This window comes from Corvus moneduloides, chromosome 8 (assembly GCF_009650955.1).
Source record: "Corvus moneduloides isolate bCorMon1 chromosome 8, bCorMon1.pri, whole genome shotgun sequence".
NCBI classification, from domain to species: domain Eukaryota; kingdom Metazoa; phylum Chordata; class Aves; order Passeriformes; family Corvidae; genus Corvus; species Corvus moneduloides.
In genome coordinates, this window is record NC_045483.1 from 29,849,000 (window position 1) to 29,864,244 (window position 15,245).

The window sequence follows — 15,245 nt, forward strand, 5'->3', positions numbered from 1 at the left end:
CTGTCTGCAGAGAAAAGAGCGATTGCTCTCGTGGTTGAAGTGGTGAGCTGGAATTCAAGTTCTGGGGTCAACTTGTAGTGTGATTTCCTGTCTAATCTATGGCAAACCCCCAGGGTCGTTTCCTCTGTTCTGACATGAAAGGACTTTTTTCTTTGTTTTCTTTTCCCCTCCTTTAAGATGAGTTTTCAGGAGTAAGAGAACAATAGAAAGAACTGTGCATTTTTATCTTTGGGCATACAGTATCTCCTAAAAGCCCCAAACAAGTAGTGATACCTTTGAATGGTTCCTTCAGAACCCCAAGCTGCTGGAATGTTTTTTTGTTTTATTTTAAACACAAACCTGGCAGTGTAGGAGGAAAGCATTTTTCTGGTTGGTTGGCTTCTAAAAACAAATAAACAGACCCCCCCCGCCCCCCCCAAAAATCACAAACTTACAGGCTTACCAAAAGTTCTTTTCAAAATACACTAAGGAAGAAAGAAATTCATTACTTGAACTCATCCTGAGAACTTCAGCTACTCTAAACATTACCTAGTGTGTAACATTACATAAATGTGTGTAACATAAAGCCACTGAAGCAGAATTGCTTCAAAGCACAAGTACTATTATATTTCAACTATTCAGTAGATGAGTTCTGCTGCAAGAGGAGACAAAAAAGATACCTGGTTTTTAATATAATAACAACAATTTATAATTATAATAATAAAGGAATAACCTTATGATAAGCTACCATTTGAAGTATTAAAATACAGTTCCTTTTAATTTCCATTTATAGTTGGAAATTCTCTGTCCCCTTCATCCCCCACCCTGCTCCTTTTTAAAAGGTCAATTAGGTTTTGGCCAGACACGTCAAAACGCCTCTGTCACAGTACTCCTGCCGCCAGCTCCAGGCATAGCAAGCTTTTCCCTCGATGCCTACCAAGTGATGCAGCATATGGCCACACAAATCCACAACGGGTGCAGACTGACTAGAGAAATAAGCTGACTCAAACAACACTAGAAATACATTTTTCTCCCATGTCAGTTTTAATCCCAGTCAAATGTTTTCAGCTGGACATCGCTCACGCAGCCTTATGGGAACTTCTCACAAAAACTCAGGTGCATACATCTCGTGGTTTGGGAAGAGCACTTGAGAAAAGCCCTCAGAACTGACCAGCTTCCTAAACACAAAAGTCACTGGTATTCTTTCATGCCAAGTAATCTCTTAACATCAGCAATGAAGTAAATTGTTTGACGGTATGCAATCCCATTGTACGTACTTCTCTCTCTGCATTTTGAAGCTGACCTGAAAGCCTTGCACAACTGAAACACACAAGTGGTAAAAATAAGCAAGTTTTGAAAACAAGCTCATCTGACATGCATAAATATTTATAAAATGAATGCATTTGGCTAATTACAAATGAAGTATAACAAGCCATATGGATTTCATAATTAATACAATCAATTCCCGAATTTACTTACATAATTGAAAACTAATTTAAACAGCTTTCTTCAAAACAGGAAAAAACATAGTGCAGTCTCTTCAAGGGTTTTTACTAAATCTAAATACTGGCATTAAGTAGTTAATAAAAATGCAGCATGTGAAAAAAACACATTTTCTATGACCAACAAAGTGTCAAGATAGGGCCTAGAAAAATGTATCAGTAACTTTTACTGAACAGTTTAACCATGAACACATATTGCTATGCAAGTCTTAATGTAACTAAAAATTATATGGTAATAAAGCACCATAAAGGAAAAAGTAGCAGGGTTGTACAGGCACACATTAAACACTTCCTATTTTGAACACTCAGCATGACAACCTCAAGAATCTGACTATTCATTAGAAACGTGCTTTATAGCTCTTATTTTTCATTCACTTAAACATCATCATGTAGAACAAGCTCCCAGACAGTTATCAGGGCTGGAGTCTCTGCTTCCAGCATACAAGAGCTGTAACCTGAGCCAACAGAAGTCACAGGCCAAGGCAGGAATGACCCAGCAGGAAAATTAAATCTAGCCTGCAGACCTTTCCAAACAGCTCTATTTCATGAGGCCCTTCCTCCGTCCCAAGGCTGAACATGCAGCACACATTTCCTACACTTGCTGCATGTTCAGCAGCACTGATTTCCAGTGCATGTGTAAAGTAAGTATAGTGCATATAAGCACCAACAAACCCACTGCCCCTACGTCCTCAAGTTCACTGCATACAAGCAAAATACTGCTTCAAAATGACTGCACATGCAAACATGGCCAGGACGGCACCAAGAATGTGAGACAACTCCCCCATCAGTCCAGCACGGGCAAGGGACCATCCCCAGCACAAAGCTTCGGCAACACATCTCCAGGAGATGAGGGGTGCTTTGCCAGGGACATCTTTGCTAGTTTGCTAGTTTGTACCCAGCTAAAGATTTACACTGACAAAGACAGCCAATACAGAAAATCCTGCTACACTGTTGAATCAAACTCTGAACCAAAGTTTGAAATAGCTCTCTATTTATCCTTTACTGATGACTACTAGAAAGAAATTTTTGCTTCACCCTTTGACTTCTAGTGGCACTGCTGTTTTACTGTTGGATTTTTCGTACTGGAAATAGTTTGCTAGTTAATCAATAGTGTAAAACAAATGGAAAACAGAAGCACATGGAACAGGTTTTGCTTTTGCTCAGCCTCTATAAAAACTGCTGAAAAACATCACAAAGATGCACATATATACATAATGAGATTTGTAGTTTTATGTTGAGTTTGTCTCAATTTTCAAATGCACAGACTTATCAAAATGAAAGATAGAAAAAAGATCATATTGCTTATAGCTCATAGCTAATTTAAACAGCATATACTGTTTTGTTGGCAGTGGTGTGTGTTAATTAATTTCCACAGGCTGTGTGATCACTGGAATAACCATCCTTTAAAAATGCAGTGGTTTGTTTGACTTACATCTACAATACTTAAATTTAACAAAATCTGGTTGTCATGCTTCTTAGAAACTAATAACAACAGGTCAAATCTCAGCAACACCACCATTAGTACTAAAACCTACAAGGAATGTAGCACCCCAGTCCACATTACTCTGTGATATCAGATGTCTAATGCATAAACAATTCTTAAATTAACATATTTTAAATGGTTTTTAGTCTGTTCTCTGCCCACTGATAAAACAACATTTATCTTCAATGTAACCACATATTAACCAGTCTACTTTGCTGGACTGACCAATTAGCAAACTCAAAACCGCACACTCCCAAAGTTTCAGAGTAGGAACAGCAAAAGATTTAGCAGCAGAGTAGACTATTAGGTGACTAACTTAATACACAGCTTCTGCTCAGAGGTGTGTGGGTGCTAACAGGCACCGAGTTGTGTGATAAAATAACAATCGCCTGCTCAAAACGCTACCACAGCAAACTCCCGTTACAAGTAGTTCTGCAGTCACAACTGTTTCTCCACTCAAAGACAAAAGGGCACAAACAAAAGCAGTGAACAGAGATTTAACAGACACCCCCCCCCCCCCCCAAATAACCTTCATGAAATTCCTACTTCAGTTCATGCAGTCCAGGTAACTAATTTCAAGGATGTAAATATGAAACGCGTGTTTTTCTTCATCAGAGTACATAATAAGAGTTGAGGTGTAATTCTGTTATACCCAGTTTTTCCAGGCAGCAGGTGCCAGACCACTGCTGCATGGCACATGCCATGCAGTGCCACCAGCATGCCACAGGTATTATCAGCAACTCTACCTGTTCCCAGGCAGCAATTTTCTCATTTCAACTGGGTCCTGAGCACCAACTGCCTGTGTATTCATCAACCTTCCCTTCTAGGTAAAAGTGGCTCTCAGCACTTGTAGATCCTTCTTTCGAGTGTGTAAAACCTCTGGTGTATCTACATCAATCAACCTGTCCTCCTTTAAATTTTTTAAAACTAGGGATAAAGACTACCAGATAAAGATCCATTTATGGGGTTTTCAAACTGTAGATGCTCGCCATGTAGTTTCTTAATTTTCTTTAAAACCCTTAAACCCTTTCTATTTGGTGGTGGGCAGGGCAGAAAATGGGATTGTTGTTGGGTTTTTGTTTGTTTTATATGACTAATTTAAATACAGCTTAGGTAATCATTACGGATGGCAATGTTTTTCCCCACAATAGCAAGGTGTCCTCAGCCACTCAATATAAATAACCTCCTAAGAAGGTTAAAATCTCCCCCAATTTCCTCTTACACACATTGACTTTCCAGAGAAACACTTTCACAGTGATCAACAAGAGCTGGAGATGAAACTTGTTATTAATTATCATCATACCTTGTCCTAAACCAAACCAACATATTCACAAAGCAAACACAACACTGTCCAACTCATTGTTAAGGCACATTAGCTTGAGCTCCATCACAGCAAACAAATGTTTTTACTTACCCCTCCTAGGAGTCAGTGGGTAGTTTTTTGTTTTTTTTCCTTCTCTACAGTTTGGAGATCTTACAGTACATATCACAGTATTCCAAAGAGCAATCTCTTTTCAGGATTTCAACACAAGAAACAAGTTTATCAATGTTGTGTATGAAAATATGATGAGAAATATGAAAAAATACAACCTTTGCCTTTCTGTTCTCTGTCTCTGGCCCCTACAAACAGAGATTTGCAGGATGTGGGGGAATGCAATCATCCTTGAATATTCATCCTATACAGAACTGGAGAAGTAGGTCTAACACAGAGAAAGTTTTAGGAAATGCCTACCCACCCTTTCATTCACAGAGCAAGAACATTCCAGTTACATGTCTCAATATTCAGAGAAAAGGGATTTTTTGCAGATCTACATTTCAGGTTTAATTTACTCTCTGAAACGGACTTTGGGAATGTCCCTCTTCTTGACCCAACCAGGATTTCAGGGCCTGTAAGGACAGAGGTTTTGCCTAATTAATAATCCCTGGCAACACTAGCCACAACAAAATTTCTACTGTTCATTTTTAACAGATGTGAAAAACATGTACCCTTTAAAGCTCTTGAGAAAGTGGTGGTTAAAACACTACATTTTGCAAATTTTGTAACAGTGGCTTTTGCTGTTTATTTGAAAATGAAGCGAAACAAAGTGGAAATCCCACCACCTGGAGAAAGTAGAAATTAAACTGTAAGTCACAGAAAGAAGCATAACTTCATATCGTGGCATGCTAAACACTGCTGGGTTGTATCATTTCTGACTTGTTAAGAAACATTTATACTTTCTCTCAGGACCAAGCATATCATTGTGGGAATAATTTGTGTATGTGGTAGGAGTTTTAAGTATGATTATCACCACCACCACCAAGGAACTAAAAAGGTCTTAACTTTACAGTAATAAGCAGAAACACCACATTTTAGGCAGTTTAAAAAATTAAAGCATATGAGGAAACTTTACAGATAGCTGAAACACTGCTAGGCCATTTCCATCTAAAGCAGGGCTGAACAGATGCTCACCCACCTTACTAAACCTTCCCCAAACTGAGACCAGATTGCGTGTCATATTAGAAATTTCAAACTGAATAAAATTCAGAGTTGAGAGAGGAAGAAAAGCCTTATCTGAAGAGTTTCTCCATCAATTAGACTATCAGTCGAGCTGAAGGAGTACCTTCTTTTCCAGGAAAAAAACTGCTGCAAGGGAATGCATGAAGGGACAGAGGACTCTCAGGAGCTGAAAGGATAGTCCCCATAGGCACCAATTAGCCTACAATGCCTGCATTTTAACTGAATTACAACTCAAGTGCCAGGATTAGAAACTGCTTCAATATTTCTGTAAAAGTTGCTTCAGCTTTCACCAAGTAACCCTTGCGCCCCACAGAAAGAGATGTGAAACTTGCACATCTGTAATTTGGAGTTCCCTACTTAAGACACTTACATTTTTACTGTGGAATACTTCACCTCAACTGTCTTGCCTTAATTTCTACTTTGCTCTCCATCCCATACATTGAAATGGGACAATAACAGACAACCTAATTTAAGGTCAAGACACATCTTCAGTCAGACAGAAGGACCTGACTGGAGAAGAAGAACTTGAGATTTTCCCTTCTGGACATCCCCAGGCTGCTGGGTTGGAAGCGAGACATCACAAGAATGTTTTCTGTTACACATCCAGGGGAGCTTGCTTTATATTGTATTTTTTGCCTCTCTTCTCTCTTCTTCCATTCATTCTGTTTGGATCCCAAATCCTGTGCATAATTCAATTTGTACATTTTGTCCCTATTCTCCTCCTTCATTTTGTAGGGTTTTTTTCTTTAAGAGGAAGACCGAAAGGATTCACCTCTTGCTCTCCTGCTAAATTCAGCAACTTCCTCCTACCCCCTGGCCCAAAAAAGAGCAGCAAAGCAACTGTTTCTCTCACTGTTTTTACAAGGCTGTGCTGAAATACATCAGATGTCTACTGCTGACAATTTTCATTCCTGCGAAGGAGAGCACTGTCTCATTTCTTCATTTCAATCACATTTCAAGGTCTGTTTGTGAGACACTGGCATTCCATTCTCCTGCAGCACCCCACAAGCTGCCTCATCAGTCTTGTTTGCAGCTGCCACAGAGTCGCCATTTCAATGGCTTCCAATGCCTCTAGTCCCCACCTGGAATCCCACCCACGCCTTATGAGGTGTAGTGGACAGAAAACCTCTTGTGAAGTCTCCAGCAGATGCATAAGCTTGCTCACCACAGCTGTGTGCCACAAATTCATATTGTTTGCTCAATTACTACAAGGAGCTTTAGCACTGAGAGTCTGTACCTGAAAATACACCCCATGTATACCGACATTTAAAACTAAGAACTTGGAAAACAACAGCTTCAACATTAAAGCCAATATCAGCAGCAGATGGAAACAAGCAATGAGAACAAGTAAACAGAATTAACAAGTGCAAGAAAACCACAGACGATCACGTACCTACTCTGGAAAAAGAAAGAGTTTAATAAAGTAAAATAATTTTCATTCATCCTTTGAAATCAGTATTAAAATTCAAACTCCATTAAAGTCAAAACCACAACTAAAATGAAGTACAGAACTTCCAGGATTTGAAAATTATTCTAAAATCTTGTCTATACTAGCTTTCTAATACTGGGATCAGCAACAGCACTAGAGGATCTAAAAACTCCAGTGTTTTACTAAATCAGCTGATGTGAATAATGTAAAACTCAACAGTCATTTGGGCAAGTGACTAAAAAGAAGGTGAAAAATGTCTGGCAGATATACAGCAGGAGCACATATGACTGTTTTTTCTACAATTGAAAGCAAACCTGTTGTTAGGTGTACAATGCAGTAAAAACCAAAGCAACTCTCTCCTTCAAAATGCTTTTAAGTCACTGGAGATACATTAAGAAAGAATGGCCCTTAGTCTCAGTAAATGTTCAAACCTGACAATAAAAAGCATTCTTAAAACAAAAGCTGATTACAAACCAGTTCTAACACAGAATTCATGATACAACCTCAATGAGAAAGTTCATTTAAGAGAGAAGCAAAATTACTTTCTATGCAGAATAGCAAGCCCACAGAAATACCAAGAACTTTGCCTCATTAAAAATTCCCAAACGTACTCTACAATTTCAGTTCTTATTTCACTTTCATCCCCAAGGTAATTCAGAGCAATATACCCGTATTCCTACTGACTGAAGCCATTCCACCATTATTAAATATGGGAACATCAATAAAGTAACTGATAAAAAAGGTATAGTTGTTGTATAATATTTAAAGGCAAGCAAAACTAGGCTGTTATCAGAGTTTGGTATCAACCCAACATCAACACTGCAAACAAATTAATTTACTGTATAAAGGATACAAATATTAAACAGGTCATTCAGCATGGTTTTATAGAGAACAGGTTGTGGCAGATAAGCAAAGATTCATCTTTCAACCAAGGACTATTTGTAATAAAGATAACCACAAAGGTGTGGGGTGTGTATAAGGCACCATATGAGTTTTTGATTTAGTAATACACACCAAACATTATTTTAAAATGGTTATAAAATAAAGTACACATCAGGATTTCCAAAGTGGCTTACTGACCTCAAAAATACTCACCAGTGGGAAATTCCATTTCACCAACATCTACTAAGCAGGATGTTCTTTAAAATACTCCCTGCACAATTAATTAATTCTCTGAACAAAATCAAGTGCTATTGGACAACCCAGCAGTACAAATCGGACCTGAACGAGGCACAGGTGTGCAACTGTATTTCTGCCAAATTAGCCAAAGCACAAAGCAGCAACCTCATTAAAGACAACTGACCACACTGGATGAAAAAAAGTTATAAAAATAAGTAAAGTTCCAAATTAAGCTATCAGAAACATTTGTGCAAATTTGAAGCAGAAAAAGATGCTTAGACTAGACCAGTGCATCGTATTAATTCAACACTTTGGATTCCCAGCATCTCAGAGCCTGAGAGCTTAGTTTAGTTTGTCAATTTAAACTGAAGCTGCCTGTTACAGCCTGTATCTTCATGAGGAGAAAGCAAAGGATCCAGAACACTCATTAACCCAGCCAAAAGGCACAGCAGGAACCAACAGCTCAGCCTTGATGAAGTGGATGGGGAAGAACAGGGGGCAGGACACCAAAGCTTTTCCAAGCAGAGTGATTCTTCGCCTTCAAGAGTCTTCAAATTAAAACTGGATACCCTTCCAAAGACACATTTCAAGGTTAGTTACAAGGTTCAGTGCAGGAACAACTCACAAAACCATGTAACAAAAATCAAAGCAGATGATTAAGTAAACCTCTGAAGCCTCAAACTCCCTGAAAGTACAAGCATTCCTGTTGATTAATATTTGAATTAAGACCAGAAACATTCACTTTTTCTGTGGTTTTTGTTTGCCTGCATTTTAACCACCACTGAGGAAGGTCTACAATACGCCCCAGTAACATTCTGTTAACAGCACATGGACAGTGTTTTTCCCTGGGAACCTGATACGCCACTGGCTGTGTGTAACTACCAAAGAGAAGTAGATGCTACTACACTTTCCTACTACAGGCTCACCATCCATGCAGCAAAAGCAGCACTGCTCCAACCATGCTAACCTAAGGGCCAAGGCAGCTAACACCAAAGGGCATTACTAAACTTCCTTTTTCCTTTACAGACGTTTTGTAGAAGTTAACAGAAACTTCTTGAGAATCTGCAGCAAATGTAAAACTGAAATATCAGACAGTCATTTCTTACATGTTGGCTCTTGGAAAAACATGCCTGAAAAATTTTGGATGGCCCTTCATGGTGCGTGAAGTTGCTAATCTTAGCAAAAATGTTGTCTATACTCTAAAAAGCAGGTAAGCAAAGCATTTCTAAATTATTTTTGAGCTACTTTCAGTTTAGTCCAGCTACAAACTGGAGTGATAAATGACACAGCTGGATACAAAAGCCCCAAGCAGGTTTCTTACACCTACAAAAGACATCACAGAACTGCGAGTATTTTTCACACAAGCAAGACCTACTTCAAAATCAAGAGTAAATAACAGATTCACAGGTACGCTTTGTAAAATATTAATATTTTTGCTTTCTTGGTTTGGTTTTTACTTCTATCTGCTACTAATTGGTTTCTTTCATTCATCCTCATGCCCTTATCAGCACCTTTTAAAGGTTCCTATTTCAGTTCAGATAACCTGTCCTGCCCTTTTTCTCCTACTGTTAATAGACACAGTCTGTACTGGAACAGGTGTTCTGCTTTGAAATTCTGGTGCAAACTCCAGAAAAGAAAAGAGCATTTTTTCAGGAGATTTTTGACAATACAGCACACCCATTCACTTCCCCAAACTATCTGTCTAGGCAGACATTTTCCATGAAGACCCATGACAGCAGATCTCACGCACACACACAAATCCCTGCGCACACTTCATTGAGGACAAAATGCAAAATTGTATTTATTTCCAGCATCCAAATCTGGTTGTTATTGGGAAAACTGTAACAAGTCTACAATAACACACAGGATTTTTCTGATCTGCAAGTCCCAGAAATCCTATCTGCTTTCAGGAGATGGCTGTTATTGAAAGCAACAACTTTCTTCAGGATTTAAGTAGGGGGCGAGGAAATAGGAGCTGAGTAAGGCGTTTTTTTCTATTGTTCCTCCCAACAGGTGGGAGGCTGTTCACGAGGCTCTGCAGAATCGCAGAGGAGGCCAGAAGCCAGGAAATGCAACTGCCCTCTGCCAGCATTCAGGGAATGAGAAGAGTTAAGCTGGGAGCCAAGGTGCAGAGAGCAGGTTTAGCTACAGAAAAAAGGGTAGCAGAGGTCTCACGGTAAAATACTGCCACTCACAACCCGCAGCAGGCCCATGTGCCAGTGTTCCCTGGCAGCAAGTGCTGCAGCAGGCGTTACCAGACAGTGATAACTCATGGCAAGCTCACAAAAGCCAGCATATGCCATCAGCACTTCGGATCAGACTGGCTCATCTGAATTGATGATCCTGTTGGGGATCCACACCGCACCACAAATCGAGATTTCTAGGATAATGCTGTTACCTACATAGCAAAACTGGGGAAAATGAAAGAGAAATGTTCTCGTAAAATGTTAGAATGCATTAACACTGCTATATCAAACATTTTGGAGTGGGAACATTTTTAAATTAATGCTTCTCAAAAACTCTATGTTCACCTCAGTTAAAAAACTAACTAACAGAATAAGGCTTATTACATCTTAATTTTCTAACTCCACAGAAGATGTCCAACTATAGTAGGCCAATTTACATGAATTAAATTACCGAATCTAACATCCTGGAGTAAGCACGTAGCAATCAGGGGCTAAACCCCTTTTTGTTCTTAGAAGCATTCCGTTTGTATGAGGCCTGTCAGTTCAAAACAATAACAAAGAAAACTAAAATGCTTTCAGTATCAGCTAAAGGTTACATGGCTTTCACTGAAATAGGATGGCTTGGTTACATTAAACACTAAAGAGTAGAAAAAAAGGAGCTAGAAATCCAAGTTCTACCTACTTCAAAAGAAACTTCCTGACCAAGACATACCTACAACTAACTGAAGTATTTCAGCTTTTGTTACATGCAGCAATTCATTTGTTTGAAGAGCAGTCACCCCACCACCCAAGTTTGAAGGTACTCTTATTTAACTAGAGAACTTGTGCTGTCCCAGGCTTAGCTCATTAAATACAACATCTCCTTGGCAGACCTTTTTCACCAAGAAACTATGCAAATTCACACAGGAAATCCACTTCTGGTAGTGAAGCACTATAACCAAAACTCACTATTTCTCATCTCAAACACACAGCATATCAGATCTCCAGGCGCCTGTTTTTTCCCAACCTAGGCACCAGCCGTTCCATTTCCTAAAAAAGACCTTGCAGAAATACACCATGAGATCATACAATAGAGATTGCTAAATACATATAAATGAACCCTCTGCAAATGGCTCGAGTGATCTTAGTCATTTCTTCTTAATATCTGATCTGAAACTTTGCATCTTCTGATGTAATGCTTTTACACTGCCAGAGAACACTTGAAATATCCCCAGCTTTCTCCCTGCTTTGCTCCCTCTCTCACCCTTCGTTACCAATAATAGCAGGTGAGATAAAGTAATCACATATATTTACTTACTTTCACAGCCTTGCACATGAACAGCAGCATAATTTCATTTGCATTTCAGCCTACTGGAAGGAGTACAGCTCACACATATTTTTGGACGTACACTTAGTCCAAGCTGGCTTTACCAATTTCAGCTTGAAAGCAGAATTTGTTTTCACATGTTTTAGATGAGAGTACATACGAAGTCAGTGAGCATACAAGCCTGCCAAGCCAACACCTCTTCTCAGTTTTCCAAGTGCAACTACTTAATGTAAGTCTCCTACACTCAATTAAAGCTTATTTTCAACCCTATGACACAAGGGTTAACTACAAAATAGAACTAATAAGATCCTATGTGGCAAGCAATTTAGGTAATTCCTGAACTGAATATATCCATGCTGACACCAACAATACTGCAAACACAAAGAGATGTCATATTAACACTTACACCAGCATGAACACAAGCGGAAGGTGGAAGACCATCACCTTCTAACTGGCAAACCTTAAAGGGAAAATATTCAAAATCATTCCAGACAATGGTGGGAGCTGCAGAAAGCAAAGAGTCTCTGTGGCCTTGTACAACAAAGCTCAAACAACAGGATCAGTGAAAGGTTTGCAGATGAAGAGCTATGTGGTTCGAGGAGTCACCTTCACCTACAGCACACAGGTTTAGTCATTCACCTGCTATTTTGGCTACCTGTCAGTTCCATTTGTGCTTCACAGCTTGTCCTCAACACTTGATAAAAATCAAAGCTGATTTGTGTCATTACAATGGCCACAACAGGAAACGTACACAGCGCCCATATGTCAGCACAGAAACACCGCGAGGAGCCGAAGCTGGCAGGTGGAGGAGCAAATTGACAAAGGTTTAGAATCACAGTGGAGACAATCAGAAAATTTTCTATTCCTATTACATTTACATGCGGATGGCACACATTTCAACATTCCAATAAAGTTCATCTCCAGTCACCTGCATACTAGAGCCACACAACAAAGTATTCTGACTGTAAATGTGTTTACATTATGGACTATGTAAACCACAGCACAAGGTCTCAGTGGCCTGAAAAAAAGTTATGTTTTGCATTCATTATTTCGCCACTTGCTGAATTAGAAGTGGTTTACTCAGTTGTGCACACAGTTTAGCATACCAAAGCCACAGCATCACGTAAAGATGTCAGTTTTCCAGACACCCTACAGGTTGCCATTAAAGTCTAACACCTTTCCTCTCTTTATCCAAGATGTCAAAAACAGACAGAGTTTCAGATTTAAGGAAAATACCTCCTTTTTATAAATTAAAATCTGATGAAAATGTAAGATGATCAGTCCATAGAGGCAGTGCCAGAACTTTAACGCACACAAGCATTTTTGCCAAGTTGTTTACAAACAGTACACCTACCAAGGGTTCAGAAAGATGCTGTGCTTTTCTAACAGGCAGAGAGAAAATGTCTGACTGACAAGGTGCCTTAGCCCCTTTCAACATTAGAAGGCACTCTGCCGCTACCTAATTAAGGCACATTCTCTTCTCGTAAAGTATTAACAAAGCACACATTTCCCCGACTAGCACTATATTTGTCATCCTTGAATAAATTACTTCTGTATTGTATTTCATGCACTCTTCCGGCCCACATCCTGCTAGACGCTGAATGCTTACTACTGGGAGTAGATGAGAGGTATGCCTAGGCAAGCTCCATTTCTTGGCTAGATGTATTGACAATGGAAAAGCTGAGTATCAGTAAAACAGACACTACGCTCATAATGAAGAGCCCCCTGTGAAAAATCAGATGAGATGAGAGTGAGCACACACAGGTGGGATTGGTCTCTCCTAAAATGTCTCCACCTGCACTGGCAAGGATGTACAGGACAGTATCAGAGTTACCTTTAATCAGTCTTTAGCAAGTTACCTACTTTGCATACAGGCCATGACTATTACAACACCTAAACAATCACTCTAGCCACTGAATTAGCAAAAATCCCCCTAATTTAAACTCCTAACTCCCCAACTCATAGAGAACAATACAACAATATTTTCGTAGTATTTTGATATGCACTTTACTGAGGATTCCTGCCTAACAGCATCACATAAAATGGTGTTAAACTCCAAGTTATCCTCAGAGTACTCATAAACCAGGAGCTGAGCACTTGCCGGGACAGAGTGCTGTGTGTGCTACTCGGATTATTTTTAAGAGTCTTATTTTAAATGAGTTTTCAAAGAACTTGAAATACCACAGCTAACATAACATGATAGACAAACCAAACACTTCCTCATGACCAAGACGCTATTCCTGCAGCTCGCCGCTTCTGCACAGTGGCCGAAGAGGTGACGGCTGAAGAGCTAATCCGTAATCTCCGAAGATCACTTAAACTCCAAGAAAATCTTTACTTTGAGAAACTTCAGGGGAACGAACACAGAGCATCGCCCTTCCCCTGCCCGGCCCCTCCCCGAGCCACCGCCGCTCGGACACCGGGCAGGGCGGGTCGGCGGGGCCGCCTCCCCGCGGGAAGCCGGGCGGCCACGCGGGTCCGGGCGAGAGAACCGCCTCGGCTCCTCGCCGGTTCCGCTCCCGGTGCCCTCCCGGTGCCGAAGGAGGCGCGAAGGGCGCGGGGCGACTCCACCTGTGCGTGTCCCCCGCACCCGCCGGCCGGGCCGCGGTGACAGCCGGGCCCGCCCGAGGTGACTCGTCCCGGCGAGCCGGGAGGGAGCCGGGGGGGCCAGCGGGGAGGCCGCGGCCGCGGCCGGGGCCGGGCCCGCCCTGCGCGGACACCCCGCGGTGGGGACACCCCCGCTCTCCGCCCGCCGGGCCCGGCGCGGCGCCGCCCGCACTCACGATGGTGACGCTGGCCTTGCGCAGGTCGCGGTTCTCCTCCTGCAGCGCCTTGCACTTGAGCTTGTAGGTCTCCAGCTCGATCTTCAGCACCTTGTTCTCCTGCTGCAGCGAGGCCAGGCGGTTCGTCAGCTCCTCCAGCCGGAACGGCGAGATCACGATCCCGCCCGCCTTGCCGCCCCCCGAGGAGCCGCCGCCGCCGCCCCCCGCGCCGCAGCCGGGCCCGGCGCCCGGGCCGCCCCCCGACAGCGGCCCCGCGGTGCCGCCGCTGCCGCCGCCGCCGTCGGTGTCGCTCTCGCTAGCGCTGTCCGCCATCGCCCCGCGCGCGCCGCCGCCGCCGCCGCCCGAGCAGGGGGCGGCGCCCGCCGCGCGCCGGCGCCGAGACGGGCCGCGCGCCCGCCCACAGCGCCGCCTGGCGGCCCGCGCCGGCACCGCGCCGGCCGGGACACAGCGGGAGCGGGGATCCGGGACACACCGGGACCGGGGATCCGGGACACACCGGGACCGGGATGTGCCGGGAGCGGGGATCCGGGACACAGCCGACCCCGGGACAGGGATGTGCCGGGAGCGGGAATCTGGGACAGACAGAACCTGGGACCGAGGGATATGCCCGGGGGGCTCCCTACACACCGAATCCTGGACACGGGATGTGGCCGGGAGGTCTCCGTTCCACACTGAACCCGGTGTCGGGATGTGCCCGGTCGGGCCGTGCCCGGGGGATCAGTTACACAGCGGGCACCCGCGGGGAACAGCCCGTTTGCGGGGGTCATCGCCTTGTACCACAGAACCCGTGAGGGGAAGCCCTGGACTCGCCCGAAAGCGCTGTGGGGGAGCCCAGGGGTTCACTGCGCACGACCCAAACAGCCCCAAACCTTGCTTTGTTAAAGAGTATTTGTACCGAGGTGGCGTTCGGGCGCACGCAGCGCTGCCCGGGCTGTACCCCCGGCCAGGCCCCTTCCCTGGC

General features: G+C 42.8%; 1 protein-coding gene across 2 annotated transcripts in view; it reads right to left on the reverse strand.

Annotated features, from left to right (window-relative positions):
* The window catches only part of CCDC6 (coiled-coil domain containing 6), a 51,390-nt gene extending 36,744 nt beyond the window's left edge, over positions 1-14,646 (reverse strand). The window contains exon 1 of one of the 2 annotated variants that reach the window (XM_032116037.1): positions 14,285-14,646. In XM_032116037.1, the coding sequence (XP_031971928.1) occupies positions 14,285-14,596 (312 nt within the window). In that variant the 5' untranslated portion in view covers positions 14,597-14,646. Of the gene's footprint in view, positions 1-7,985; positions 8,028-14,284 lie in introns of those variants that run through there. The other variant, XM_032116038.1, reaches the window with a different exon arrangement.
* Between the last annotated feature and the right edge of the window lie 599 nt (positions 14,647-15,245).